The 27,306-nt window shown below is 50.0% G+C and overlaps 1 protein-coding gene across 1 annotated transcript in view; it reads right to left on the bottom strand.

Annotated features, from left to right (window-relative positions):
• Nucleotides 1–27,306, bottom strand: part of IGSF3 (immunoglobulin superfamily member 3) — a 101,383-nt gene that overhangs the window by 28,797 nt on the left and 45,280 nt on the right. Inside the window, exons 15-17 of the mRNA XM_086460355.1 lie at nt 6,012–6,422; nt 3,696–4,085; nt 1,619–2,020 (exon numbers count right to left, since the gene is read on the bottom strand). Coding sequence (XP_086316481.1) covers nt 1,619–2,020; nt 3,696–4,085; nt 6,012–6,422 — 1,203 coding nt within the window. The remainder of the gene's footprint in view (nt 1–1,618; nt 2,021–3,695; nt 4,086–6,011; nt 6,423–27,306) is intronic.

Raw genomic sequence — 27,306 nt, forward strand, 5'->3', positions numbered from 1 at the left:
AGCAATTTCTGTAGCCATAAACCTCTCGCTCTTTCTTAGCACCTTCCATTTGAGTTTCTCAGGACACTTCAAAAACATTACACTGAACAAAAAATATCAGATTCAGCAGCAATGAAACAATACTCAATATTTTCTCCACTAAATTTTCATGAACTACTTCAGCTTTGCTAGCTATAGGAAGAGGACCTAGGAATTTCTTAGGACTTGACAGAACATGCTTAACAGCTGATGACTTCTCTGGGACAAGGAGCGGAGGAGGAGGAGGGACAACTACCTTTCCATCACATCTTCTAGAAGTGCTGGTCAATTTCAAGCATCTTAAATTTTAACACGAGTAAAAATGATATATTTTAAAATCTCAGTGCTTAATCTCAACACTTCTACAAGTGGCAGAGTAAAAAGAGTGGCCAATACACGGACCTACAGCAGGCCAAATGCTGCTGACCTCATGAGGAAGACTCTATTGAAACCCCATGAGAATCTGCCTTTAGTTCTTTATAAACTAACAGCCCCACCTACTTTTGAAAGCTATATAGCAAAGATTTCTAGCTCCAGACAAAACAGCCTCTGAAAGAAGGTCAAAAGTGAAAGGGAGGAAAGTATGAAAAAAAGCAAGATGCTAGTCAGAATATGATACAACTTTGAAGTCTGGTCTCTCACACATCTTGCCAAAGCTTAAGATTAATACTGTAGAGAACCAAAAAAAAAACCCCCACACCAAAATTCCTATCTTGGCCTTTCAACAGAGCTCCCCATTGTTTATAGCCCTGGCATTCTGCAAATCAGTGGCCTCTATATAGGAGCAGTCATCCCTTCTTCAGTCTCTTGCAGAGCACTTTGGGAACTAGTCCAGGACTTAATATAGCAAGGCCTGAGCGGGACCAAAGTAATTCACAATCCGTGCAAAATCCCTAATGCCCCACCTGCCCTCTCCTAAACTGATGTGGATTCACTGTGTTTAAATAGAGGAGCCCTTTTACAGAGCACAGTACTAGCTGCAATGATCCCAGGTCCTAGTTTGGCTAGGGCATGAACAACGTTGTAGTTCGGGGCCAGCAGCTCAGCGCCTCCTTGCAGAGGCAGTAAGGACCATTCCTGACCTGTGTCTTCTGCAGGCTTCTGACGCTGTCAGAGATGCTCAAAATTTCTGGTGGTTGGGCCACCAGATGCCCAGTGTTTTGCTCTCCTGGTCTGGCAAGTGGAGGTAAGGTTTACCCAGGGCAGGCAAGGAGGCTTCGATGCCCATGGGCTGCCGATGGAGCACCACCGCTGCACTGCTCATAGCCTGGCTCCAATGCTGGGGGGACATGTCATGGGACTGGCAGCCTCTTTTTTCAGAAGGATGCTGGAAGCATTGCCCCTCTCCTTAGCCACCCCCTGCTTTGCTCCTGCCACAGCCACCCCTCAGCCTTTGCCCCTACAGGCGCCAGGGCATGCAGGTGTCTTGCATCAACCTACCAGGAGCTGCAGGCAGGCTGCTGGGTACCTTCATTTCGCCAGCAAGCAAGGGCAAGGGTGCCAAGTGCAGCCCCAGATATTCACAGGTGACCTCCTGGGTGGTGGGGGCTGGGCACGCAGGGAGCACGGCCACACAGCCCCCTGCACCTCAAGTACTCACCCAGAGCAGTGATGGACACCGGGGTGCCCGCGTGCCGCTCCCCAACCATCTGCCACTCCCCATCCAGCGTCCGCGTCCACTCGGCCACCCGGCATTCGTAGTGGCCCTCATCCGCCTTGACACTGTTGAAGATCTCCAAGGTGAAGGAGCCGGGCCGGACCTGCTCCACCTGGATGCCCCCGTAGCTGCTGCGCTCGGCGTACGAGGGGCCCGGCTGCAGGGTGCCCTCCCGATCCAGACGCACAATTTCGCTGCGCCGGTTCAGCTTGTCCACCAGCTGCCAGGCGACGGAGAAGCGGCTTTGGGGCCCAAAGCCTGAGCGCACGCTGCAGCCAAAGCGCAGGCTCTCCCCCTCCAAGACATTGCTGGCGTTGTTGATAATCTCCAAGGAGATGCTGGTCTCTAAGGAGAGAAACGCATACACACAGGGGAGATGATACACACTCGCCACTTCTCAGTCTGCAAGAAGGACGCTGCCGGCCAGAGAGGCTTTCTACCAGGTGCAGGAAACTGCCCACACATTTGGGTCCAGGCACGTCTTAACCTCATGCGTGACCACATCCAAAAACAGCCTGTGGGCAGCGAGCTGCTCCTGGTGACTTGCACACTCAAAGCAGGTGTAGGCCAAAGCTGGGAGAAATCTCTCTGCCTATGGCTCACGAGACATTGCCGCATCTTCTGGTTGCAGGTCCAGGATGGAATCTCAGCAAAACTTGAGGGAATCTGTGTTGCTACAACATGCACCGCATGCAACCGGCTCTGCCAAAAAAGGCTTCCAGCTCCCTGGGCTTTTCAATTCATGTCATCCTGATCACCTTCTTGCCACGTCCAATCCTACAACACCTTTTGGGAGCTCTCCTAAAATCCCATCACTAGTGACACTAGAGCTAGCTATCAATGTTTGGTAACATCACAAAAAAAACTGGTATCCTGAGCTTCCCAGAGATGTAAGGCTTTAAGGCTGGTTTTTCAGAGATACTGAGTGGTGGTTACTGCTGTCTTCCATTGGGAGTTATGGACACTTAGCACCCTTGAAAAATGATCACATTTGTTCCTAGAGCTGGTGATTTATTAAATGGAAAGAACGAAACCTGTGTGAAAGGTAGCTGTGCCTAGAAGCACTACATTTTAGACATTTGTCCAGTGCAAGATTTCTAGCTAAAGTAATTTTCGAAGCCAAAAAAATGAGACCAAATATCGGTAGGAGAGAAAAGAAATGGAATTTCTTTTGGAGAAATGAGGAGGGGAAAAAAAGCTAGAAGAAAGGGCTGCATTTCCTACAAACCTGAGATAGGAGACAAACATCGCTCAAAACCCTCTCACAGCTACCCTCTCCTTGGTCAAAGCCCACTGCCAGGGTAGCCTGGGCAACAAGTGCATGGTTCATCATGCCACAGCTACCTGAGTTTCAGAAAGCAAAACAAGGAATGAGTCACGGACCCTCTCCTCTCACCCTGTTATTTCTGTATTTATCATGTTTGTTTGACAAAGATAAAAGGCATTCAGGCAAGCCTCCAGCAGGGTTGTTTTCACCAGGGTTGGCAGACATACAGTGACCACAACAGAGCTCTATGCTAAGACCAAACCAAGGCTCAAGGAGCACATGAACTCTGGTTTCACCCAGTACAGCTGTCTTACAAGACAGCTGAACAGCTGCTGAATGACCTGTAGGAACCTAGCAGCTCCTAGGCCAAGCTGGTCTCCCCATTATGCCTGCTGAGCACTTTGGAGCACCCAGCTCCCTGCAGAGCAAGGTGAGGAAAGAGGTGTGAGGAGCAAGTCAGAGGCTGTCACACACACCTTCAGCTCAAGGACAAAACTGACAGCTTGGTGTCATTACCAGGGTGGGTGCACGTTTCCCCACCTACGAACCTGACACATAGCCCTCCTTCTCCTATTATCCCCTTCCCATCGAAATAAAAACAAATCTTGCCAGTTGAGATTTCAAGCCTCCACAGCATGTAATCTCTTCTCCTCCCTCTTCCTCACCGCCAAAGTCTGGACACATCACGGCCTCACCAGCGAGCTTCCCAGTAGAGCAATGGCCCCAGGAGGGGATGGGCAAGCCTCTACTTACTGAGCGGCAGGACAGTGATGGGGATGTTCTTTGGCCGCTTGCTCTCCTTGTCGATGAAGTCCCCCGTCACGGTCTTCTCTCGCTCAGTCACACGGCAGTTGTACTTGCCACTGTCCTCAAGGCGGAGGCGGTAGATCTTCAGCACGAAAACGTTGTCACTTTCTTTGGCTACCTTGAGCTGGCCCAGCGTCTCGCGCTGGGCAAACTCATTGTTGAGCACCGGCACGGCGTTGGGTCCCAGGCTAGCGATGAGGGAGCTGTTGAAGGCCCAGGAGATGGAGAAGTAGCGGTCAGGGACGTTCTGTGCCTCCAGGATGCATCGGAACTCCACCGGCTCACCCACAATGTATGTACGCTTCTCTGTCTCCAGCCGGACACTGAATTCCTTATCTGGGGAGAGAGAGACCAACCCATGTCAGTGTGGCAAAGCCCACCAGGAGAGCTAGCACACCTCATGTGAGGTATTCACAACTTGCTGCTCCCTGCAAGGTCAATATCCCTCAGACATGTACATTCGCAGGTAGAGGGGTCAGGGGCTTGCTTTTGCTGTGAGAGCCGAGACCGGCCATGCTGCAGGACAGACAGCTTACTGCCCAGCATGCAAGAGCTGCAAGGCTTCCCCAGTCATTATCCTCTCCTCTAGCCTTTATTCCTAGGAATAGCTCTGCTGTGACACCAGCATCCAGTGGCACTGTGGGATGGACCTGTGGATTGTGAATTGGTTGAAGGAAAGAAGTCAAGAGAGTTGTTGTCAATGGGACAGAGTCTAGCTGGAGGACTGTATCTAGTGGAGTCCCTCGGGGTCAGTACTGGGAGCAGTACTATTCAATATATTCGTCAATGACCTGAATGAGGGAACAGAGTGCACCCTCATCACCCTTGCTGATGACACAAAACTGGGAGGAGTGGCTGACACACCAGAAGGCTGTGCTGTCATTCAGAGAGACCTGGACAGGCTGGAGAGTTGGGCGGGCAGAAATTTAATGAAATACAACAGGGGCAAGTGTAGAGTCTTGCATCTGGGAAAGAACAACCCCACATACCAGTATAGGCTGGGGACTGAGCTGTTAAGAGTAGCGTAGGGGAAAGGGACCCCGGGGTCCTGGTGGACAGCAGGATGGCCATGAACCAGAATGTGCCCTTGTGGCCAAGATGGCCAATGGCATCCTGGGGTGTATTAGAAGGGGTGTAGTCAGTAGGTCAAGAGAGGTTCTCCTCCACCTCTACTCTACCCTGGTGAGACCCCATCTGGAATATTCTGCCCAGTTCTGGGCCCCTCAGTTCAAGGACAGGGAACTGCTTGAAAGAGTCCAGCGCAGAGCCACAAAGATGATTAAGGGGGTGGAACATCTCCCTTCTGATGAAAGGCTAAGGGAGCTGGGTCTCTTTAGCTTGGGGAAGAGGAGACTGAGGGGTGACCTCATCAATGTTCGTAAATATGTAAAGGGTGAGTGTCAGGAGGATGGAGCCGGGCTCTTCTTAGTGATGGCCAATGACAGGACAAGGGGCAACGGGTGCAAGATGGAGCACAGGAGGTTCCACATGAACATAAGGAAAAACTTTCTCACTGTGAGGGTGGCAGAACACTGGAACAGGCTGCCCAGAGAGGTTGTGGAGTCTCCTTCTCTGGAGACATTCAAAACCCGCCTGGACATGTTCCTGGGTGACCTACTCTAGGTGGTCCTGCTTCGGCAGGGGGGTTGGACTAGATGATCTTTCGAGGTCCCTTCCAACCCCTGACATTCTGTGATTCTGTGAACCTACTCCTACTCACACCCTGCTCAGGCAGTGTCAAGAGGCAGGGCCTTTGGGGATATCAGAGAGGAAGAAAGAGTTCAGCTGGGTCTTTAGATCCTTAGCAGGAACCTGTGCTACAGGCTGGGAGAAGGATTTTGACTTATAAATGGACCTTGTGCAATACAGAAGTGCTTGCTGAAAGTTTTAGTTTTTACATTCTCCTTTATCATTCTTACTTCCTCACCAAAATTCTCATTGCCTTTGCTAGCACTAAGTGCTTAAGATGTATGTTTTAGCTCCTGTGTCAGCCTCACATTGCTGACTATGTCAGGAGACAGGGCCTGCCACCCAAGCCCCCTTGCTGTTCCAGTGTCCTGTAGTTGCTCTTTGCTGACATTTGCCCTACCCACAGGGAGCGCCTGGGCCCTCCTTTGCTCTGCTTCACCCCGCCAGCAGCCTACCAAGCGGGCCACATGCCAAAGGAGGGATCCAAGCCCCAGCCACCTAACAAGGCGCAGCCCCATTTTCTGCCTCCTCCCACCACCCAGCCAAGTGAGAAAAGGCAGAGGAGACACTCACCGGTGGCTTGCACGTTGATGATGGCACCCTGGGAACGCTTGCGGGTCATGGCATACCAAGTCTTGTCTGGGTCCTGGATCCACTCCGCTGCCTCACAGTAAAACTCACCCTGATCTGATGGGTGGAGGTTGTAGATGGTGAGCTTTGAGGTGGTCTCCCCAACTTTGTCCAAGCGAACGTCCCCTGTGGCTTGCCGCTGGGCGTAGGCACTGCCAGCTCGCAGGACGAAGTCACGGCTGAGGGAGATGACCTCCACTGGTGCCTCGCTGCTTCGTTGCCGGTACCAGGCGATGGAGACATGGCTGTGCTGGGCTGTGCTCTTAGACACCTCACACTTCAGCTCCAGGGAGTCGCGTTCCACTTTGTTCAGCGTTTGCGGGATCGCCGTCACTCTCAGCGAGTCGGGGATCACTGCAGCAAAGGGAGATGGGGAGACACAGCCCAAGAATCAGCAACACCGAAATGCTGAGTCTAAAGCCCAGATGTGTTAAAGGAGGCCTGGGGAAGAGGTTTCTTTTTACAGTTGTAGTTAATTGTTAAGTATTAGCAAAGCCCTGTTAGCCCCCAAAACGAGGAGAATCGCCCCCAAAGCCCTTGGCTGGGAAAGACCTGCAGCACATACTCCAGTGCTGTGCTCAAATTCCTGTTCAATGGCCCCAGGGACTGCACAGGGTTTTCCATCACGCTGCAGAGCAGCACAGCTTAATACATCCACTTCCCATTGAGGCATTTCATCACGGGCAGCCTCCCCTTCATCATGTGCCCCCCAGCATGCTTCGTGATCCCCTCCTGATCACATCCTTCAGCCACTCCTTAGCCCTGCACCGTTGTCTTCACCCCTCAGTCCTATTGGGGCCAAGCTAAACATATTTAGTTCCTTTAATCTTCCCTCATAAAAAAGTCATGAGATCCAGCTCCCCGCTCCTTTGTTTATATCCTTTCACGTTTTAATGACCCCCTTAGGCCAAACGAAGGGGTTTCTGCATTTGGAGGGAAGTGACTCTTGAGGGCAGCAATGCAACTGCAACACGCCCAGCGCCTGCTCCCGGGACACAGCCACATCAAGGCACTTGGTAATAAAACTGCTGGCTACTTTTCCAGTTGATTAACCGGAGGAAAACAAGCACAGCTGCGAAAATCAGGATGAAAAAACAATTGCAGCCCCCCAACCTTGCTCGATTTTAGGAAGCATCTTAATTTTAGCAAGAAGCTCTATCACCAGAAGATAGACTTTCTGAAAAAGAAGCCTTTCTAGACTTCGTTGTCTCAAGAAACTTCAGGTGGAAAGAAGAATGCAAACCTCCCCAGCTCTGCAGATAGGCAAGCGCCAGCGAGCCTGTTAATGCCCATGGTTTCGCAGCGTACCGGTGGAATAGAATTAACATATCTTAGTTCAGTTTCACTGATAGCACTAGAAACTTTGACGAAATTAGCTGAGCTGCCAAAAGCTGCATCTGTTTCGTTCAGGCATGGCTACAGAAAGCAATGAGCTGCAGTGAAGACAACCGCTAGCATTATTTCTGGCAGAAAAGTCAATGCAGAAGAGGGTAAAGAAAAAAAGTCACAAGATGGAGTAAATGAGAGTGAAATCTTGCTGCATCTAGCCCAGACAGGGGCATTCACTTTTACCATGAGTTCACTACCCAGGAAATTTACTGCCCTGACAGGGAAAGTACCTGGTAAGGCCATTTACATTGCAAGCCACTGCCCCCATCCCCGCAGCCACATCTCCCTCCCTTACTCTCATCTTCCTCACTGGTGCTCCCATCCCTGGGTCCCTGGCAATAGCCTCTGGCAGACCATCGCCAGGAGCCCACCTCACTTTGCCTTTCCTCCTTCTCTCCAACTCCCCTGCCAGTGGTGACAGTGGCAACTAACCTTGTCAGTTCACGCTGCCTGCATGATGAGATTCAAATTTCTCATTTCAAACCTTTCTGAATAATTTCCAGAGCCACACAGCTCCTTTCTCTTTGCCCTCCAGCTACGGGCTCTTATAACTTTTCTTATGTTATTTAAATAAATTACATTATTCGTATTTCCAGGTCATAACCTGTCTGGAGGGTGAGCATCTTTTACACCACGTGGCCAAGCTACTGCAAAATGCATTCCTGGAGAAAAATCAGGAGGCAGCAGCATGCTATTAAAGGCTGTAATTTTAACTGTGTAATGCTTGAGACGCTGTGCTGCATTCCTCCTGCTCTTTTGGTTAAAGATGCCAACCAAGATCCTCCCAGTTAGAGGAACTGGTAAGATCTTTTGGGTTGCACACAGCCTTGAGGCCGCTGTCTTAAATCAGCCTGGCACAGACATACATCCAGTTGGTGTCACCTTCCTAACAAGGAGGACTAGAGACCTGCCCGCTAAATAAAAGCCCAGTTTTCAAAGGATCAGACGTCAGGAGGGACAGGAGGGAGCCCTGAGCTGGCTGGGCCAGTGGCAAGGCTCTGTGCTTCGCACCACTGCTCTTGTGCTTCACCAGTGATGCACAAACAACTTTTTTAGTTATACTGCAAGATGTGCCTCGGGTACCAGGTCTAGGGAGGGGGGAAGGCGGGTAGGAGAAAGGGGAAAACGCCGTTCTCAAGAGGCAGACGAACGTGGCAGCAGGTCACAGCTCATTTCAGAAGCCCAACGAGCATTTCATTCTGAGTGCTGCAGAGCACTGGGGACTCCCGCAGCAGGGCCGCACGCACCACCCCAAGGCACAGACCCCGCTGGCCTGTGCCAGCAAGAGGCCTGCAGGCATGGCTAGCCCATCAGGCTGGAACAGATGAGGCCTGGAAGCCATGGAGAGAAAAGAAAGCAGGGAACGCCACAAAGGTGCTCACCAGGGCACAACAGCACGCACAGCGAGGTGTGTTATCAGAAGAGAAGTTCCTCCCAAGCCAGTTATCCTGCTCAGGCTTCAAGGACATCAGTTTGCAGATCAAGACACGAATAACTCTTTGCATGGTGTTCACCTGGGAGCCCTGGTTCTGTTGCCAGCCATCACGCTGCCGAGCCGCTCGCACCCATCTCACAGCCGCCTGCTGTGGGAAGCACCAGGGTTTCTGGGGGCAATCTGCAAGCTGAGCTCCACTTGAAAGCAAGGGTAAGCTTAGCTGAGAGGTGTCACTCTGTGAAGGGGAGTGGGGCCACACCTGAACCAGAGCCAAGAGGATCGCTGCAGGACATGTCCTCTTGCCTGCTTTTTCTCACCCAGCTCCTGCCTGTTTCTTCCCTCTTTTCAGCGTGCCATACAGGCAGCCTGCCTTGCACTTCCCCCCAGCATCCAGTCTTGCTTCCTCCTTGTCCTCCAACACAGGTCCACCCCTGCAGCTGTCATGATCCCCCGGAGGTGTCAGCAGAGCTTCCCTCTCTCCAGCATCAAGGTTAGGTTCGGCAGTGAGCGGCTGGACAGGGAGATGAGTGGCTGAAAAGCACTTCCTGGGAGCAAACCTATTGCGCTACTGCCATCCCTGAGCCAGTCTGCTGAGCCTGGCCACAGCTGACAGCATTGAGCTTGCACTTGCACTGAAAAAAAGAGCAAGAAATACAGCATTTCCTATTTGCCCCCAAGCCACAGTTTACTGCAGAGGGCACTGGGACAGGTACTTGGCGGCAGGTGGGCTGCTAAGCACAGAGTGCCCACAATCCCCGCCAAGTTTTGAAAGCTCCTGAAATATTAAATGTAAATATTGCCACTAGAGGGTGTGAAGGACCCAGCTAGGGAGAGTCCCAGGGCCCTGCTGCAAGGAGGAGGAGGGCAGGGGAGCCCGGAGTTGCTCCCCTCTTGCCGGGGCGGTGCCCATGGGCATCCCTCCTCATGAAGCCTGCACACACAGCTCCAGTCAAACGCATCTCAAATGCACATACCTCAATAATGTGCAATCAACAGGCAGCTGGTGAGGTATGTAAGGCTAACTTTAGGACAAGGCACTGGCTTACAGTCTCCCAGAAAAGAAATGGGGAGCAGAGACTGGAGTTCCTAGGTCTGGACTTGGTGCACACCTCAACATGCTTTCTTCCAAGCCCCAGGACCAGCTCTGTTTCCAGCAGCTCCTGGTGCCATGCTGAACTCTGCCCATGTAGACAAAGATGACCCAGGTGTCTCCCTTTTCCGCAGGCTGGCTCTGGTTCATCCTTGGGTATCCAAAACCCAACCACCTCCAAAGGGTAGGCTATTAAAGCTTTTATGTGCTGGACACAAACCAGAGAGCTACCAACATTTCACGTACTCCCAGGCAAGGCAGCAAACCTTCCTGAGATGCCACTTCCTTGTTAAGTGACGCAGGAGCGTCAGCTGGAAGCCAGAGGCTCCCTAGCTCAAGCTGGTAAAACAATGCTGTGAAAATCACTTAGCACCATGGCAGCCTTATGCTGAAGGCTCTTCAGGAGTAAAACAACTTACACAGGCTAGTGGGACCATCTGAGGGCCACTGTAGGACAAGCAAAATCCACTAGCTTCTTCCCTTGGATTTCGTTATAGCCTTTACCCACTGATACACCTTACAGGCACCCTATGGTGCTACCCTGTGTCCCCAACTGCCCACTTCATACTACCTGGACAGAGCTGAGCTTGCCAAGCATCGTGTGAACTATTTAGGCAGAACAAATGCATGTACTCCCTACTCCTAGGGAGCTGCTTCTGGCTGAGAAATACCACTCCGGATTTTGCAGGGAATTAGTCTGGGAGTTATGCTTCCATCTGCCCCACAACATCTTGTTGCCCTGCAGGGATTCCAACTCAGCACCACAAACCTCCTTCCCCAACACCTCTGGCTGGGCATGCAAGACAGAAACAAGCTGCTCAAGAAGAACCAAAATGCCAGTGCCACCAGTCCAGACGTGAGCACTGGCAGGCACCAAACAGAACTGTGAACACCAACGTGGGTCGGAGCGCAAGGCGCCGGGACACAGTGCTTCATTATTACCCTCTGCAATCTTCTAACCCTCCTGTGGCCACCCGTGCCATCCCAGGGGAGGAGGGAGGGTCTGCCACCAGAGCCACCCTGATACCACAGAAACAGCTGGAAGGGACCTGTCCTCTCTCAGACGCTGCAAGCTCTCAGGGAGACACACTCCTTATTTCCCTCCCCCACACCTCTATTGATTTCCACTCCTTAGAGGATCCAAATACGTGTGCATGCGTGTGGCAGGAGGAAGGGGGTGGTGATAAGGCAGGAAAGATACCTAGATTAGCAATGTAATCCTCTCATGCCTGCATGCCTAGCAATTAGCTGTACATGCTGATCCATACCTGCTGCAGCATACCAGACACGCTCTTCCTTGTCAATCAAAAGCTCGTGTAATGCCTTCAGCATGGAGGAAAACACACGCTGTGTTATGCTGCAAAACTGATGAAGACCCTCAAACGCCACCTTTGCAAGAGGGCAAAACTGAACAGATCGTGCAGCTGGTAGTGTCCTTTGCTTGCCTTATTTTTAAGTCCTGACTAGAAACTTGCAGGTGGCCTGAGGCAGGCAGAGGAAAGCTTTGTTTCTGTTGTTACTGCTTAGAAGTTCCCCCACTGACCAAGGTCCTACCTGAGACCAGAATTTGAGGAGGCAAACCTACCACCCCAAGATGTACTTTCACTGTGACTCAGGGTGTGGGGTCTCCGGGCAAAACTTCCCCTCTTCTCTTCCTCACCTACTAACATACGGCAACAGGCTCCTAGTACCACAGGGAAAATGTAAAGGAAGTGTTAATAATCTGGTTGGTTTGGAGATTATTTTCCTTCGGTAAAGCCCCACCTGCCCTGAGCAATACGGATGGTTAAAGACAGGTTTAAATGAAAGGCACCTAAAAGACTACTAATTGTTTTAACTAAATTAAAAAAGAAGTCATACACTCTTTTTCTGAATTAGTCAGTGAATACACTTCAAGCTCCTGAAGGGGTGATCAGAACTTGCACCGTGGTCTAAACAAAAGCAGTCAGAATATACTTTTAATCCTCTATTTAAGCGTTATTTTGAATGAGAAGTTGAACTATGAAGTCAACGTCACTTGCTGCACAATCAAGAATTGCACGGTGAAGCACTAAAGTCACTTGCAATTGTATCACTGCAGCATTCTGTGGCAGGACCAGGAAAAAATGTAACACAACACATAACACAACACAACACAACATACACATCACCAGTGTGCATGCTTGCAGTTTTTTAAAAGAGCAGTTTGTTACTGGTTCAGCTGCTGGCAGAAGGCAAGAGGGGACCCGAAGAGTTAAGTAAGATGGCATGGCAGTTGTTTCACAGCAGTAGTAATAAATCCCTCCAATTACAATAGTATCCTTGTTGGTACATTAACAACTGGATGGAACAATTATGCTGATAGAAACACATTTCCCAAAGCAACTGCATGAGTTCAAGCTGTCAGTGAGAAAGGGCAGAGGAAAAAACAAAAGTAACTAATGTAGAAGAAAGGGGAAAAGAGAATCAGACAGAAAACGCAAAAATTGGAAATTAGGTCAGCTTTTCAACTCAGAGCCTGAACTTCTTGCTTGCTGCGGGCTCTGTTAGTCACACACCTAGCCAGCCCCACGTGCCCGTTCAAGGCTGTCGCTACGCTCCCATTGCACAACCTGCTCCCACTCCGTAACGTCCCTTGCACGAGGAGCTTCCCAGCCAAAGCGGCGCGCCCAAGCCTGGCAGGACCCCTTAGCCGGACGGTGCGGTGGCAAAGCAGCGCACCCACCCCGGGCACACAGGGCAGCGATGCTCTCCTGCACCTTCCCAAGCCCCACGCAAACCCGCAGGGGTTGGCAGCAGGCACCCCATGGCCCCACCAGCAACCCCTTCCCTGTGTGCCCAGAGCAGGCACACAATGGGAACAGGCGTGCTCAGCCTCAGCTCCGGCTCATCCTTCATGGACCCAGGGGAGTTGCAGATTTCCCAGCTGTTCACGAGTGCTTCAGCTCTCCCTGTTCCCCCTGGGCTTTACTCTGGGGCTCCAGCCCCAACAGCAGTGCTGTTCAGAGCCATTCTCCGAGCCTCCTCCTGCCTCTGAGTGGCAGATGCTCCTACAAAATTGCTGGTTCCCTTACCTCGACTGCTTTGGATGTAGCGTGACGGGTGCTGGGAACACATTCACACCCACTACCCTCATTTCGTTGTGCCCCATCACCCCTCTGCCCTCAGCTAAACCCGCTTCGGGGAGCAGGGGAATGCAGGCTCCTACTAACAAGCTCCTCTCCCCACCCCACCCTGTCCCAAAGCACCCCAAGGAGCATCTGGTTATTAGGACGACTAATTTAGGTGAAGTTCAAGTGACCTCATTAAAAGGAAAAAAAAAAAAGAAAAAAAAAGAGGAAACCAGAAAGGAATGGTAAAAGGACAAGTCAGCACCCAGCATTGAGAGCCATCATTTGTTCATTAAGCAAAAATTAGCCGGAGCATCAGTGGAGCAAACACTGAGATGGGTGGCCCGAGGGCAGAGATGCTGGGGGACACAGAGGTGACCAAAGAGTGAGGTGAGCTGGGTGTGTGGTGGGAGCAGAGAGCACAGGCCTGGGGTCTGCCTCCATCTTCCAGCCGCAGCCGGGAGGAAAAACCTTTACTCTCTTGCACTTGCACATGTTTTTGCAATCCTGCTCTGTGAGGCAGATGCTCTCTGTGAGGAGGAGCACGCAAACCAGTCTGCAAGTAAAAAAAAAAAAGCATAAGGTAGTGACAGAGGTGACATTCAAAGGGACAGGGGTTTTCTCTTCCCTGCAGCAGGGAAACTCACGCTTCGTGACAGCCTGGATGTCCCTGCCCTGCTACGCAACACCTGACGAGACACAGTTCATCAGTGAGCTCTGTATTTGGGCTCTGTGGTCGCAGCGCACCCCATTCAGCAGGCTGGCACTCCAGGTAGACCCAGATGAGACTCAGGCACGCTGTGGCAGTGCCCAGCTCCTGCAGCTCTGCCAAGGGTGACGCTCGCACGCTGGCCTCTACCTGGAGCGTCCCCAGCCATGGGACCTCCCTGTGCCCCAGCTGCATTGCTCAGTGACACCCGGCTGGGCTGCCGCCCCAGCACAACACCGCTGAGCACCCCACCAACCCCATCTGAAACAGAGCCCGGGGCAGACAACAAGGGAGGGCAGCAGCGGGCTGCAGACCACCACGCACCACACTGACCACTCACCTGTGGGTGCAATAACCTCCGGCAGCAAGCCAAGGTGAGCCAGCTCACAAATCCCTCCTTCTCCCTCTCCCTTCTACAATCTCACCTTTGTGAGGGTTTAGCTCTCCCTCCGATCCCAAGCGCCACCAGCGAGCTACCGCAGCTTAAGGCAAGCCTAAGCCCCTGCAAACACCAGGGCAGAGCACATCAGCACACACCTCTTCCACGGAGGGTTAAGCTGATGTGTTTTACTTAACAGCACTTGTGAGCTAAGAGCGGGGCCATGGGAATTTGCTGTGGCTGAAATCTGCACAGGGCAACCTGCTAAGCCACAGCGTCCTGGAGCCCGCAGGACAGCCACGGAAAGCAAAAAAATCCCCAGCAAACATAAGAGCCGAGGAGCTCATGCAGCCTGGGCTCCTCTGAAGCTGTGCATGGAATGCTGTCTTAACGTTTTACACCCCTGAAGCTGAAGTTAAGAAATTACAGAAATGGGAAGCTTAGAAAATCCTCTTTTCTGCAATTTTTTTAAAAAGCCTTATTTCATTCAACCTAGCGCACTTAGGCAGGCAGGCAGGTAATACAAACAGCTGAACAGGGAGAGCCATGTAGCATCATTTCAAAACAATCAAAATGCATCTCATGCCATATTCCCCCTGGACTATAATAATGTTTGCAGTGCTTTACAGTCAGGTGAGTCGCCCTTCTCAAAAATCAATTTTCAAGGAGGATTCTCCTCTATTTCAACTATACAAGTAAGACCAGGAGCAACGCTATAGATAAAAGTGCAAAAGCTACTTTCAGAGATTAGTGCCCCTGCTTCAAGAGCTCAGCAGAGATCACACAGAAGGTCAAGACGTGCACGTGAGAGATGTTTTTCCTTCATTTATGCAATAACGAAGGTTTTGAGACCTTGCAAGCACCCTTCTCCCATCTGCCTTTGGGGACCTGACCTGTCCCAAGAGCTGCAAAGCCCAGTAACAGCTTCCAACGACCCCTTCTGGCCAGTCACTCCTTAAGCTCAGCAGCAATGATTTATTTTTGCCTCCAGGACAAGACGACGCAGACCAAGATACACTTGGAAGACGATTTTTGTGAGCAGCAGTTTTGAAACTAAGGACTCTAAAGGCTCCCAGAGAAACTGAGTCCATGCCCTCCAAAACCCACCTTCCTGATGAACACACAAGAACAGAGCATTTCAGCCCTCACAAGCAAAGCACTGAAGGAAGCACAGAATCAGACTTTATTCTCTACTACAGCCCAAATTTCTGTTCAGCCCAGGTCTGGGTCTTAAGCTCCCACAGGAAGACAAAGTGAAAATGGTGGCATCTTGATGCACAGACAGGGAAGGAGAGACCAGAATCGCATCTTCTTCACATGCAGAGAGACACAGGGCAGCTAATAAGTAGATGAGAAAAGGTTTTGAAATCTAAGAACAAAAACATCCCCCCCACAAACTACGACAGTAGAAATCTTTTCTTTCTCTATCAGTCCTGTTTAAAGTATGGAAATTGCTCATAGCATATTATACAAACACACATCCTCACCAGACAACAATCATCTACTGAGCCATGAAGTCAGTGTGAGCTGGAAGGATTTCTGGGAGCTGGAACGAATTATGTTGGTTCTTTTGGATATTTCCAAGCTACCTTCCTCCAACAAGGTTTTGGCAGCTCAGAACCATTATTCTGAAGCTGGCACTCTCATGTTGAATGAAAGGCATGGTCTGGCTCTTGCAGGATGGAGTCCAAGTTCTCCAACCTCGAGGACCACCTGCTCTCCTCTTGCACTAGAGACTGTAGAAAGCAGAATTAAGGCGAGCAATGCAACTTCAGCCAAACAGTTGAAAGACTTCTACCATCTGATCAAGGTATCATAAACAAAACCAGGTTAACATCTACTTCTGCAAATCTATTTTCCTGATGAGTTTTTTTTCTACTGTACTTCTGCAATTTTGCCTCTTATGCACATCACTATGGTCACTTGTCCTCTTTAAGCTCTTCATGCTCTAAGCTGCTTCTAGTTCAGGTGGCAGTGATTTGGGGGAGAGAGGATAAGAAGAGGGGAGGTGAAATGCTGTGCATGCTGTGCTTGGAAGGGCTTTTGAGACTGCGCGAAAAGGTGTTCTCTTGCTCCAGTGTGGCAATCAGCTAGTCTGGAAAAGCTAACCTTGCACACACAACCAGTTGACTTTCTGCATGGGAGTGCATCTTTATATTGAAATCTTTTAATAAATGTATTTATTTTTATATTCCTCGATCTGGGCATTTCAAAGCACACAGTGCCCTTCCTTTCTCCACCTTCTCCCATTCCACCTTCTCTCAGATTTCTGTGAACCTCTCTGGTTATCACCCCAATGTGTTGCTCTCCCTGCAAACGGACACTGTCTGCAAGGCTTGAGCAGCATCCTCATGCATAGCTACAGAAGGGGACATCGCTCTTCCCTACAAACTGTGCTATATTTGAAGGAGACGAGGAAGATTACAGGGCATGTTGAGGCAGTGGGAAGAGCTGAGAACAAGGATAAGTTGATGGAAATAATGATGGCTCTCCATGATGAGGTTCTGCACTGCCATGGCAAGGTGGGTGAAGAAACCCTTTTGTCTACCACCTCTAAGGCAGCAGCTCCTAAATCAGACAGACAGGCAGAAAGGATTCACTTAACAGTTAGCTGCTGCCATACAAATTGTATTCAAAATGTTTTGGAACGGCCTTCATATCCTTCTTATGTGGAGGGGGTGTGACAACTATCCAGGGGAAGCTTTGCTCTTCCCCAGAAGTGAGTGCTCCACGCAGCCTCAACGAACTGACAGCAGAGTTAGCCACACAGAAACCCCCAGGTGGTCTTCCATGACACACTCTAAATGCTGAATGGAAGCATCGTTTCAGAAACAATGGACACTTTCTACAGCTTTACAGCCACTGATTGCTTGTCCTGCTCACCAAGTGGCCCCCACGAGGCGAGCAGCCCCGTAGGAAGGTGTCTTGCTCAGAGCCAGCAGCACAGATGCACACCACTGATGGTTACAGTCAGAAGAGAAAGGCCTGAGTCTTGCAAAATACAAGTAGGTCTTCTAGGGCACAGTACTCCAAGTTTTCCAGGATACTCCAAATCCTTTGCAGGAGCCAGTGGGCATTTAAAAATAAGTGGTCAGGAAATAAAACTCACATTAAAATAAAGAGAAGATGCTTTTGGTGCACCTATTATTAACCCAAAGGCACACACTGTACCAAACTAATGCATTAAAAAACCCCACTCAAAATAGTAAAGAAAATAAGTAATGAAATTAACTAGTAAATAGGAAGTTCCAGTGATGTCTCCAGTGCAGGATCAATATCACCGATTCCAGCAGAATCCAGAATTTTATTTATAGCACTTCCAGTCTTCTATTGGTGAAGCCTCTGAGTGAGAGCCAAGCACAACTGACACACCGTTGTCCCCAGGTCTACGGACAGCTCCAGTTTTCCCAGTCAGTGCTTGCTTCACCATTGCTTCTGAGTGCAAAAGACTCTGCAAGCTGCCAGCTTCCTGGTTGCTATTTGCTACCCTGTAGGTAAATGGCAAAATGACCAGTATGAAGCATTTCATTTGCTCTGCTGCTTCTTGGGAATGCCCTTAGCAGAGGTAGGCTCTGGAGTTTAGCTGGCTGAGACACCAAGAGAGGCATGCCCAGGAACAGCAGCAGATACTCTGCTGGTTGCTGTCTGCTCAGCAGATTGAAAAAAGCACAGCATAATGGAAATATCACCAACTCACATCAACCTGAAAAGACTGTTGAGCAGAAAGAGGGAGAGGGAAACTCTTCTCAGCAGTTACAAGAAGAGGGGATCTCTAAATGTCCTGGACCCCTATGAAAGAAAAATAAGGGAGCGAGACCCAAAGATAATGCTTTTAAGACTGCTGAAAGCCAGGAGTCTTCAGGACGAGCTTCTCAGCACTGCAGTATCTTTGGACAGTATCTTCTTCCATCTTTATCTTTTGTATCAGCCTCTAGCTGGTAGGCATTCTCAGGTTAATCTCTTCCTACAGATACTTAGGCTTCCAGAGGAGACAACAGGAAAGATTTTCCTGTAGCGCTTCAGCCACCTATGTTCCATGTCCAGAAGTGCCACCAGCTCTGCCTGATCTGCACCTCAGGCAGAATCTGCTCAAGGGCCTGTTTCATCTTCTCCCACACAAAAATAATGGCTTGTCTCACAAGCACCAGTGAAGTCTGAAAGCGCTCTCACACAGATGAGCTACGGTATGCAAATAAAGAACATATTGGGATCCTGATAAGATACTTACGCTTGCATCACCCTCACTCTCTACACACTGTGCCGTCTGTGGGGACAATAAACTCACAACTATCTGATCCAAGTGGCTTTTTTACAAGCAAGTAGAACTGGAAATCAAGATGGGTCGATCTGCAGAATTACTATCAATTAGTTGATGTGAGCAATCATTGTGTTACCAAAAGCAGGTTCATTATTTAACTCGGGGCAGTGGCACACACCCACAACCCATTTAATAGTTTTTCTCCTGCCACACAAAAGGAGATGGTAAGGGCTCCTGGCCGATCCCCTCCAAGTATCACCGTGGGGACCAGGAGCCTGCTGCAACACAGTCCCTGAGCACAGCTCAGTACCCAGGCGATAAGGTTTGCTGTTCAAGCTGCAGGCTCTGCAGAAGCACCAACCTTCTGCCTTAGCTGAAAGAAGAGCAGGATACAGTGTGTGTCCCCACTGACAAAATGAGAGTATGCAATTACAGTGGAGGTGTATGTGCCTGCCTCCCACCTAACTTTAGCAAGTGGCTATTGCTTTGAGAGTGGCTAAAGCTCTCAAACAGCCACTGAGATGGACAGAAGTCCCAGAATAAGTTTCACAGTTTTCATGAAATAGCTGAAGAAGAGAGACACACACCACATACTAGTATTTCTCTGTGGGGAACAACCCTATGCTTGGTCAACCCTCAGACACCAAACAAGTCATCTGGAAGACAACCATGGGGATACCCCAATCAAGGAAAAGCAACGATTGCACTTTATTAGATACCTAGGAATTCAACCATGAAGCAAAACCCACAGGAAACCAAGCTTCACTAGTTCCTCTGCTCACATTTATTCTTCTCTCTTTCATAAAAGGAATCTTCTCCAAATTCAGCATTGGTATCAGCACGCTATCCTGTCTAAAACAGGGGACCCACTCATCTACTCAACCAAAAAACACACTGAAAGGTAGACTCAGGGGCCTTGTTTTGTGGCATAGCTAGGACATGTCCTCTCTCCTTGCCTATGAGTGTTTTGCTCCCTATAACCTAGACATACAAAGCAGGACAGTTTTAAAGGCTATCGTATTTCAGATCACAGCTAAATTCCTGTAAACATGACCTTCAAAAAGGAAGAAGGAAAGAGCTTTAGCCTATTCCTTTTTCTGTTACATTAAAATTGCAAGAAAGATTTTTTTTTTCCCCTTAATTATTCCGTTGTTTTTTTTCCAAAACCCTTGTGTGAGCACATTAGGTATTCAGGTCTCTTGTGCTCTGGCAGACTCAAGGGTGACTGAAGAACTTGTGGAATTACAACAGCTCAGAAAAGAGAGTGGGGAAATCAATAAGGGAAGGGAGCTACAGTCCGACTCTTACAGCTCCCAAGTCCCGGCTTGTTCCTACTAACAGGCACACCTGGGAGAAAACTTCCTTGGGAAAGAGTCACTACCTGCAGCCCATTGGCAAAGATGGGAGAAGACTCTGCTCACACCTGAGGCTCCAAAGAGCTCTTCCTGGCAGATTCTTCCAAATGCCATCACTCTACAGCAAAATGAATTATACAGCAACACTGCATAGTACTCCCCCAAAATAAGTAAGCAGGGAAGTGATTTAAAAAAGAAAAAAACAAATACCCTTTTAAAAGAAAAATTCTCATTCTTCTAGCCATAGCTGAGGAAGAAAAAAAAAAAAAAAAAACACAAAAGAGACAGAAAGCTATTTGCCCTTAAAATTCATTGCAAGTTTATTTGAGTACTCGATCATCCTCAGACATCCCGGATCTATTAAGCACTGGTTTATGCCAGAAAAATCCATGCAAAGTGATTTCAGTTAAACTAATGCAGTCTCTTATACTTGTCTGTTAAAATAGTTTTGCAGCAGGCTTTAATCCATGCAGTTTACTTTGATAATTTAGGGAATTTAATAGTGTCCACATAGTGGGGGGGTAATAAGGTTGTGGAAAAGACACACAACAGGCCAAATGTGAAACTGACCACCTCACATGCTGCAAGTAAAAAGGCAATTCCTTTCACACCACCAATGCAAATTCAACCCCCATGAGTGTCCAAAAATAGTATGAGAAAAATGTGAAATTAAATTCCTAGGAGGCTGACACAATGCCCCTGCTTTACTCATAGAGCTGCTGAGGTGCACACCACCACGTTGAGAACATTGAGAGCATGGCCTTCCATCGGCTTCAGTTAAGTCTGATGCAGGAGCCCTTTCCTATGGCCCATGAGATGTTTGCACCCTGGAAACACAGGCTGAGAGTGGCAAAGAGGCAGACACATCCCTGATCAATGTACCACGTTCACTCAGCACAGCAGCAAGCTGGGGGGTAATGGATGTGCAGCCCAACAGGGACTAACAGCGATGACTGCTTTGCTGAGTTTCACCTTCACCAACCTCCTAAATCCTGTTTTTTATTTTAAGTTATGCTTAATTAGGTCTCTGTGAGTCAACCTTTTTTCCTTTAAGGAAAAGGGTCATATATCTGCTTTCCACCTCTGGGGTTCATGGTGACTGCTGTTGTCTTACCCTGGGTGTTGACTAACACACTGTTCAGATAGGTTTTCAGACAGGACTTTCCACTGAACTGTGCAGCACCGGCTCCCTCCTGAAAACGTTATCTCCGCGGAGAGACCGACACACGCAGCCCCATCCATGCATGTATAGCATGGATGGCAGCAAGACTGTCCCTGATGGGAGTTAGGCACACCATAAAGGAACTCCTCCACGGGGAGAGGAGGAATAGCATGGTCAGTGAATTCAGTCTTTGCCCATTTTGCTGTACACAGCTATACACAGAGCCGATCAGCGCTGAAGACACCAGGCAGGCTTGGAGTCACCACACTCTTTTACCTGACTGCCTATAGGTTAGACCTGACCACCCACAAATGCAAGCAACATCACACCTCGCCAGACCAGAGTCTGTTGTCTTCATCTATCAGAGCCACATCCCACCAAGCCAAATAACTCCCCACAGTGTCAAGGACCTAACTAGTCACAAAAGAGGTGACCATCTTACAAATCTTCCCAGTAGCCCAATAGGAGGTTGGTTGCTTCTTAGAAAGCAGGGTGCCACAACCCCTCTTTCCCAAAACCTCCAACCACCTCTCAGGACACAGCAAAACAGATCAAACCATGACAAACAGCCCCCTGCAGTCCAACACTTGTGGGTGGAGAACCACTGCATTTTCCCAAGGTAAGATCAAATTCCCTCTCCTTCGCTGTCTGGTAGGGAGCACCTTGTTGGCTACGCAACCCCAGGCAAGCACTGAACTGACACTTCTCTGGTCTCCCTGCATCTGCAGTGAAAGCCAGCGGTGCCCCAGCAGAGGCTGTGCTTATTATCAGCAGCAGTGGCTCCTGGCATATAGTCCCCCAGGAAGGAAAGGCTGGATCATAACCCGCAGCCAGGGAGACCCGCAAAAGGAGGATAGCATCAGCTTTACATACTCAGAAAACTTCACCTCACTGAAAAAATAATTGCAAGGTCTGGGCTTTGTTTGTTTTCACAAAGCCCCTAGTGCCCATCACATTATTAGAGGAGATTATCAAGCATCTCTGCTGACATGCTCAACAGCACACACCTGCAAAAACCTCTCATTTTCCTTTTAAATATTTCCCTCCTTCCTGTTCTCCACTTTCTTTTTTTTTTTTTAAAAATATTTTCATTGTTTCTTTGCAGGCTCCTCATTTATCTTCAGACTCAGCCATTTAAATTTTAATAAGAGGCTCCACTGTCTATCCCCTTTTTCTTCAAAGGCCCTGCTTTATTTTTCTGCCTCTTCTCAGTCCCCCCAGCCTAATTGTTGTTATTATTTTTAACCTTCAGTAGTTTCCTTTGCTTTCTTCTCCATTCTAATCTCTCCCTGCTCCTGTTTTCCCCCTCTGTACTAAGTCCCTTTCATCCCTCACCTCCCTCTCGCCTCTGGCCAAGCATCCAAACACATGTGGAGCAATTGTAACAAGCATAAATATGGAAGGGATCATCCAATTTCATCAAAACACTTGCCCCTACCTATTCAAATATTTGACTTCTAATGATTAAGTCCAAGAAGATCTTTTTTTTTTTTTTTTTTTTGTACAGAGCTCTGCAGGTCTTTAATAAACCTCAGCCTCTGCCTCGATGGCAGCCAGGACTGCAGTTGCTGAGCTGTTTCCTATGCATTACAGCAGATTTGCTCCAAGGTAAGGGAGAGGGACCCGTGAGTCAGGAGCTTGAATTATAAGCAAGGAGATTTCATTCCACAGTTGCTGGTTTATTGAAATTCAATGCTCCCCTCTCACCTGCCGCTTTGTTATGCTAACCTCTTCTGGCTGGCCTAAAATTTCCAGTCCACAGCACAGGCAAGCAGCCACACTCCCATCAAACCCAGGGAACGCAAGACCTGCCGGAGGAGGCACCGGCATAGCCTCTTGCAGGGCATATCTCTGTCCCATTGCTGAGCAGAGGGGCCATTCCTCCTAAAGGGGGGGGTGGGGTAGATATGGGGCTGTCACTAAAGGCTGGCCTCGGTGCCAGGGGACATCGGGCGACGGTCACACAGTGCACCAGCTGCTGAGAAGGGCTGCGGGGGGTTGTTCTCACCTTAGGGGGGGACCCATTGAGGTTTTGAAGCCCTTACACAGAGCACTCACCAGGGTCTTGCACTTTTATTGCACACAACCTCGCTACCCTCCAAACAGTATGAACAGCTGTCTCGCCCCTGAAGGCAGGGAGGAGGAGATGTAGCAGTCTCCTGCTGGCAACGTACAGCTCTCACCAGATTTAGAATCAGAGAACCACAGAACAGTTTTGGTTGGAAGAGACCTTTGAGGTCATCAAGTCCAACCTTTGTCCCAGCTCTACCAAACCACTAAACCATGTCCCTAAGTACAACATCTACCCGTCTCTTAAACACCTCCAGGGATGGTGACTCCACCACCTCCCTGGCCAGGCTGTTCCAATGCCTGACAACCCTTTCAGACAAGAAATTCTTCCTAATGTCCAGCCTGAGAGATTTCTACTTTCCAAAAAGCGCACAGGCTTGCAAGCCGCACCTGACAGCCCATGATGTGGCTGAGCCGGAGGAGTTCAGGACAGAGCAGGCAGCTGGTGCCCGAGATGCCAGCTCCCCCTGGCCCAACCCCCCAGAGCCCCATGTTGCATGCTGGCATCAGAGAAGAAAGATTAAACCCGCACACAGCTCACAGCGCCCTGGGATAAGCACGTGCAGGAGCCACCAGACCCTTTCACTGCTTCTCCTGACCAAAAACGCAGAGGCACAAGGAGGGCATGGTGAGGATACAGACAAGGAAACCACACTTGGTATATAACAGAGCCCTTGCTAGAGAGTCATACTGCACTTTGCAAATGTTTCATTAAAAGTAAGCCCCCCTGAAGGAAAGAAAATAGCATCTTCCTTTTCCAAAACGGGGGAAAACCATGTGAAAACTGAATCGTACATGCCCCTGGGTGAGGCAGTAAGACAGAGCCCATCCTATAAAGGCCCACGAAGGAGTATGACAGTGTTGACACAGCATTGCCACAGTACTGGCAGAAATACTGTGTTTGTGGAGTGGAATAGGACTGGAGTAAAAAGTAATCTCTTAACTCTCCATGCTGTCTCCCCATTTCTAGAGGGGAGAGCAGGCTGCTGCAAATGATAGTGAAGACTTCACTTCTTACCAACCTGGGTGTACAAACCTGGCTGAAAAAGAAAACAGAATATATCTATTTTGGTTTTATCAATATTTTGACTTAATTCCCATACCATCACCTAGGTTTTACACTCGCCCTCAGACACAGAGATGCCCTCAGTAACCTGGAAAGCCTTGGGTGAAGATTTGTTAGAGCAAGCCTACCACGCCCTTCCAGATGCTGCCCGGCGCCAGCACTGGAAAGGGCCCCCGCCTGCCCAGCACACACCCATGCACCCCAGCAAGCACATCGGGCTCCGCGGGGAAGAAGGTGCTCACATTTACCGTCTCGCAGGAAAAGCAGGTCTCGCCAGTACAACCAGCCCCGCAGCAGCCGGCCGTAAGCTCCGCAGAGGGCAAGTTTTTGAAAACACAACGAATTCCCCAGCATCCCCCTGCCTGCTTTCCCACAGGGCAGACCTCAAACCAGTCTCTCACCAGGAGGAAATAAATAAATTAAATAAAATACACCCGTGTGTGGGCTCATGCAATTTTAATCAAACTAATGTCTGCAAAAAGGGGGGTAGAGGGGCGGGGGCAGGGAGGGATTACAGTGCCACTTGTTCAAAGCGCTCCCGTTTATTCCACATCTGCGATCCCTTTTGAGCTCCCAACAGCAGCGAGGAGTACGAGACATACAAAGCGAGCGTGTGGCGCACGCTGAGCTGTCTCTTTGTTTTAGTCACCGTCTGCTGCTAATGTCAGAGAGTGCACTCGGGGGATCGACGCCTCGGTGCTGTGCCAGCTAATTACACACGGACAAAAGCACCTGCGGGGCGGGGGGCCGACAACGATGAAAAAGAGAGGAAACTGAGCATCCTAAAAAACAATGGATAACTTACCGGGGGCCAGGAGTTACGAGACCAGACCTGGTTCCCACTGGGCTAGAGGAGAAGGGGTAACACATGGTGGGGACAGAGAGGAGCCTGAGCTCCACTGGAATAGCCTTACCCCACAGCAGTGAGGGTGCTGGAAGAGGGGAAGGGGACAACGCCTGTGCAGGCAGCAATGCAATGGGGTGGCAGAGGAACGCTGGAAAGGCAATTGCAGGCATCTCTAGGGGTCCCAGCAGAAGGAGACAGCAGCAACATGGAGAACTAGCCTGAAAAGTTTTGCGGACTGTTTCTTGCAGAATTGCCACGCAAAGAGCTGGAGCTGCAGGAGAAGGAAGAGAAGCTGGTGGCTTGCGGGGGTATTGTGATATTTGTGCCAGCTGTGTCAACACTGTGTGTTTCAGAGGTGGAGGAGAGGACCTCATGGCATGAGCAGGAGAAAGGGAGCTCTGCCCCTCGCCTGACCCCACAGCCCTGCAAGCCCCCATCCCTGTCTCTCAGTTGGCCTGCTGCTAAGTTGGCAATACCAATGCTCACTGGCCTCCAGGGGAACACGAAACGCTTAATTACCATTTGGGAAGTAGTCTGTTCACTACATATCCTCCCCCGGAGATACTTGAGAGCACCAGCCATAGGGAAAGAGGCAGAGGCAACATAGCTTCTCAGGAAAGGGTTCCTGCGGGGGCTCAGGTATTAACCTGCCCCCGGCCCCTGGGACCTGGCCACAGCTCCCAGACGGGGATTAAAGCCAGCAAAATGAGAATTTCAAACACACATCCGGCAAACCCATCTGCATTCCCTGCAGCTGCAAATAATCAGGTGCCAAGAAGGAGATTAACCCCATGGGACTGAAGGACACAAAGAACTGGTCTGTTTAAGAAGCTGCTGCTGCTTCTCCCAGACGAACACAAATCTGACCAGCAGGAACGAGGGGAGCGTCTGCATGAGAAATACTGATTACTAGGAAATAAAAGCCTCTGATTTTATGCAGATCCACAACAAGCAGCATGAAGATCCCTGCAATAGCTACTATCGCAGACATGGTGAGCCAGGTAGGCTCCTACCCAGGTTGTACCATGGGATGCATTGTTTTAGTTTATTTTAGCTGATGGCGAGCAGGCCACAGGGCCCTGTGCATTAGCCCCTGCTCCGCTGGGTGCCAAACCTACAGCAGGCAGCATGTGGCATGCTTGGGCACCAACTGCCGTGCCCTGACAAATGGGCAACAGCTCCTCGCTTAGGGTCAAAGTAACGTGGGCTACTGATGGAGCAGCAGGGCTATGGGGATGTCCTTCACATGTCACAGAGGCTCATTATTTTGGGACACACACACACACCAGCCAAACTGGAGGGGTCGCTGTACCTGCAGAGGTGGAGAAGCTGTGTCCTGGCCAGCATTTGCTTGTTCAGGTGACCACCCACTCAAAGCTGAGATGGGGCGTTGCCCGGCGGAGGACAAGAGGCTGCTCCTCATTTGCAGGCAGATGCCAGTGCCTCTTTTGGGAGGAGGCTCCTTCTGCACGCTTCTGGCAGGCTAACAACTGCAAGACACTTTCACATGCTCCCTACTCAGTGGCTAGATGTGTGTCATGACAGGCTTCAAGTGACACATCCCTAACGCTCGTGCTGCTACAGCGGGAACACAGTTCCCAGTCAAGCAGCCTCCAGCAATACCACCTTGGGCTGTGATCTTGTCAGGTTTCATAAGCTTAATCGGGCTCTGCTCTCCCTGGCATACAGGGGTTTCACTGGCAGGCTGGCTGTCCTGCTGCTCCAGACAGCATCTCTGAATGCTCGACAGCAGTGCTCCATCCTGGCAGTCAACAGAAGGATCAGCATTTCAGTCCTGACAACTTCAACCAGCAGGTAATGAGGGACAGGATGAGTGGCCCTTTAGGCATCAGCTTGGTGGACCAGTAACAGGACCGAGACTGTCTTGGCTGGCTCAACACCCATTGCACTTTAGCAGCAATAGAAAGCACCTTCTGCCCTTTCGGGGAGAGGTCGACGGAGTTGAGGATTCTGGGGGTGACTCCTGGGGCACACATGTCATCTAAAACATCTTATTAGTGGTAAGCTGTCCACAGGTATCCAGCTTGACTCAGCCCTACCACAGCATCCTGAGACTTGAACATATTGCAGGAGATTATAAATCCATCTTCCTGTACCCATGGTCTGCAACAGGGCTGCCTGCAATATGTCACTGCTGCCACGGGGCAGCTCAGCACTCATGTAGCACCCTGACCCAGCGCTGCACTTATCTACAACAACAGGCTCTGGCTAAGCCTGACCCCATCGACATGACCAAAAGCCACTGCACTGCTGCCCAGCCCAGCACACCTCTGGTGTCTCAGTTCCTCCTCTCCTCTTCCCTCCATCCACATTAGACTCTCAGCAGGAGCCTCTCAGAACGTGAGATCTGAGGAGCCCAGCGTCTCCA

The sequence above is a fragment of the Leptosomus discolor genome, chromosome 1 (genome assembly GCF_034619465.1).
Source record: "Leptosomus discolor isolate bLepDis1 chromosome 1, bLepDis1.hap2, whole genome shotgun sequence".
In the NCBI taxonomy this organism is placed as follows: Eukaryota; Metazoa; Chordata; class Aves; order Leptosomiformes; family Leptosomidae; genus Leptosomus; species Leptosomus discolor.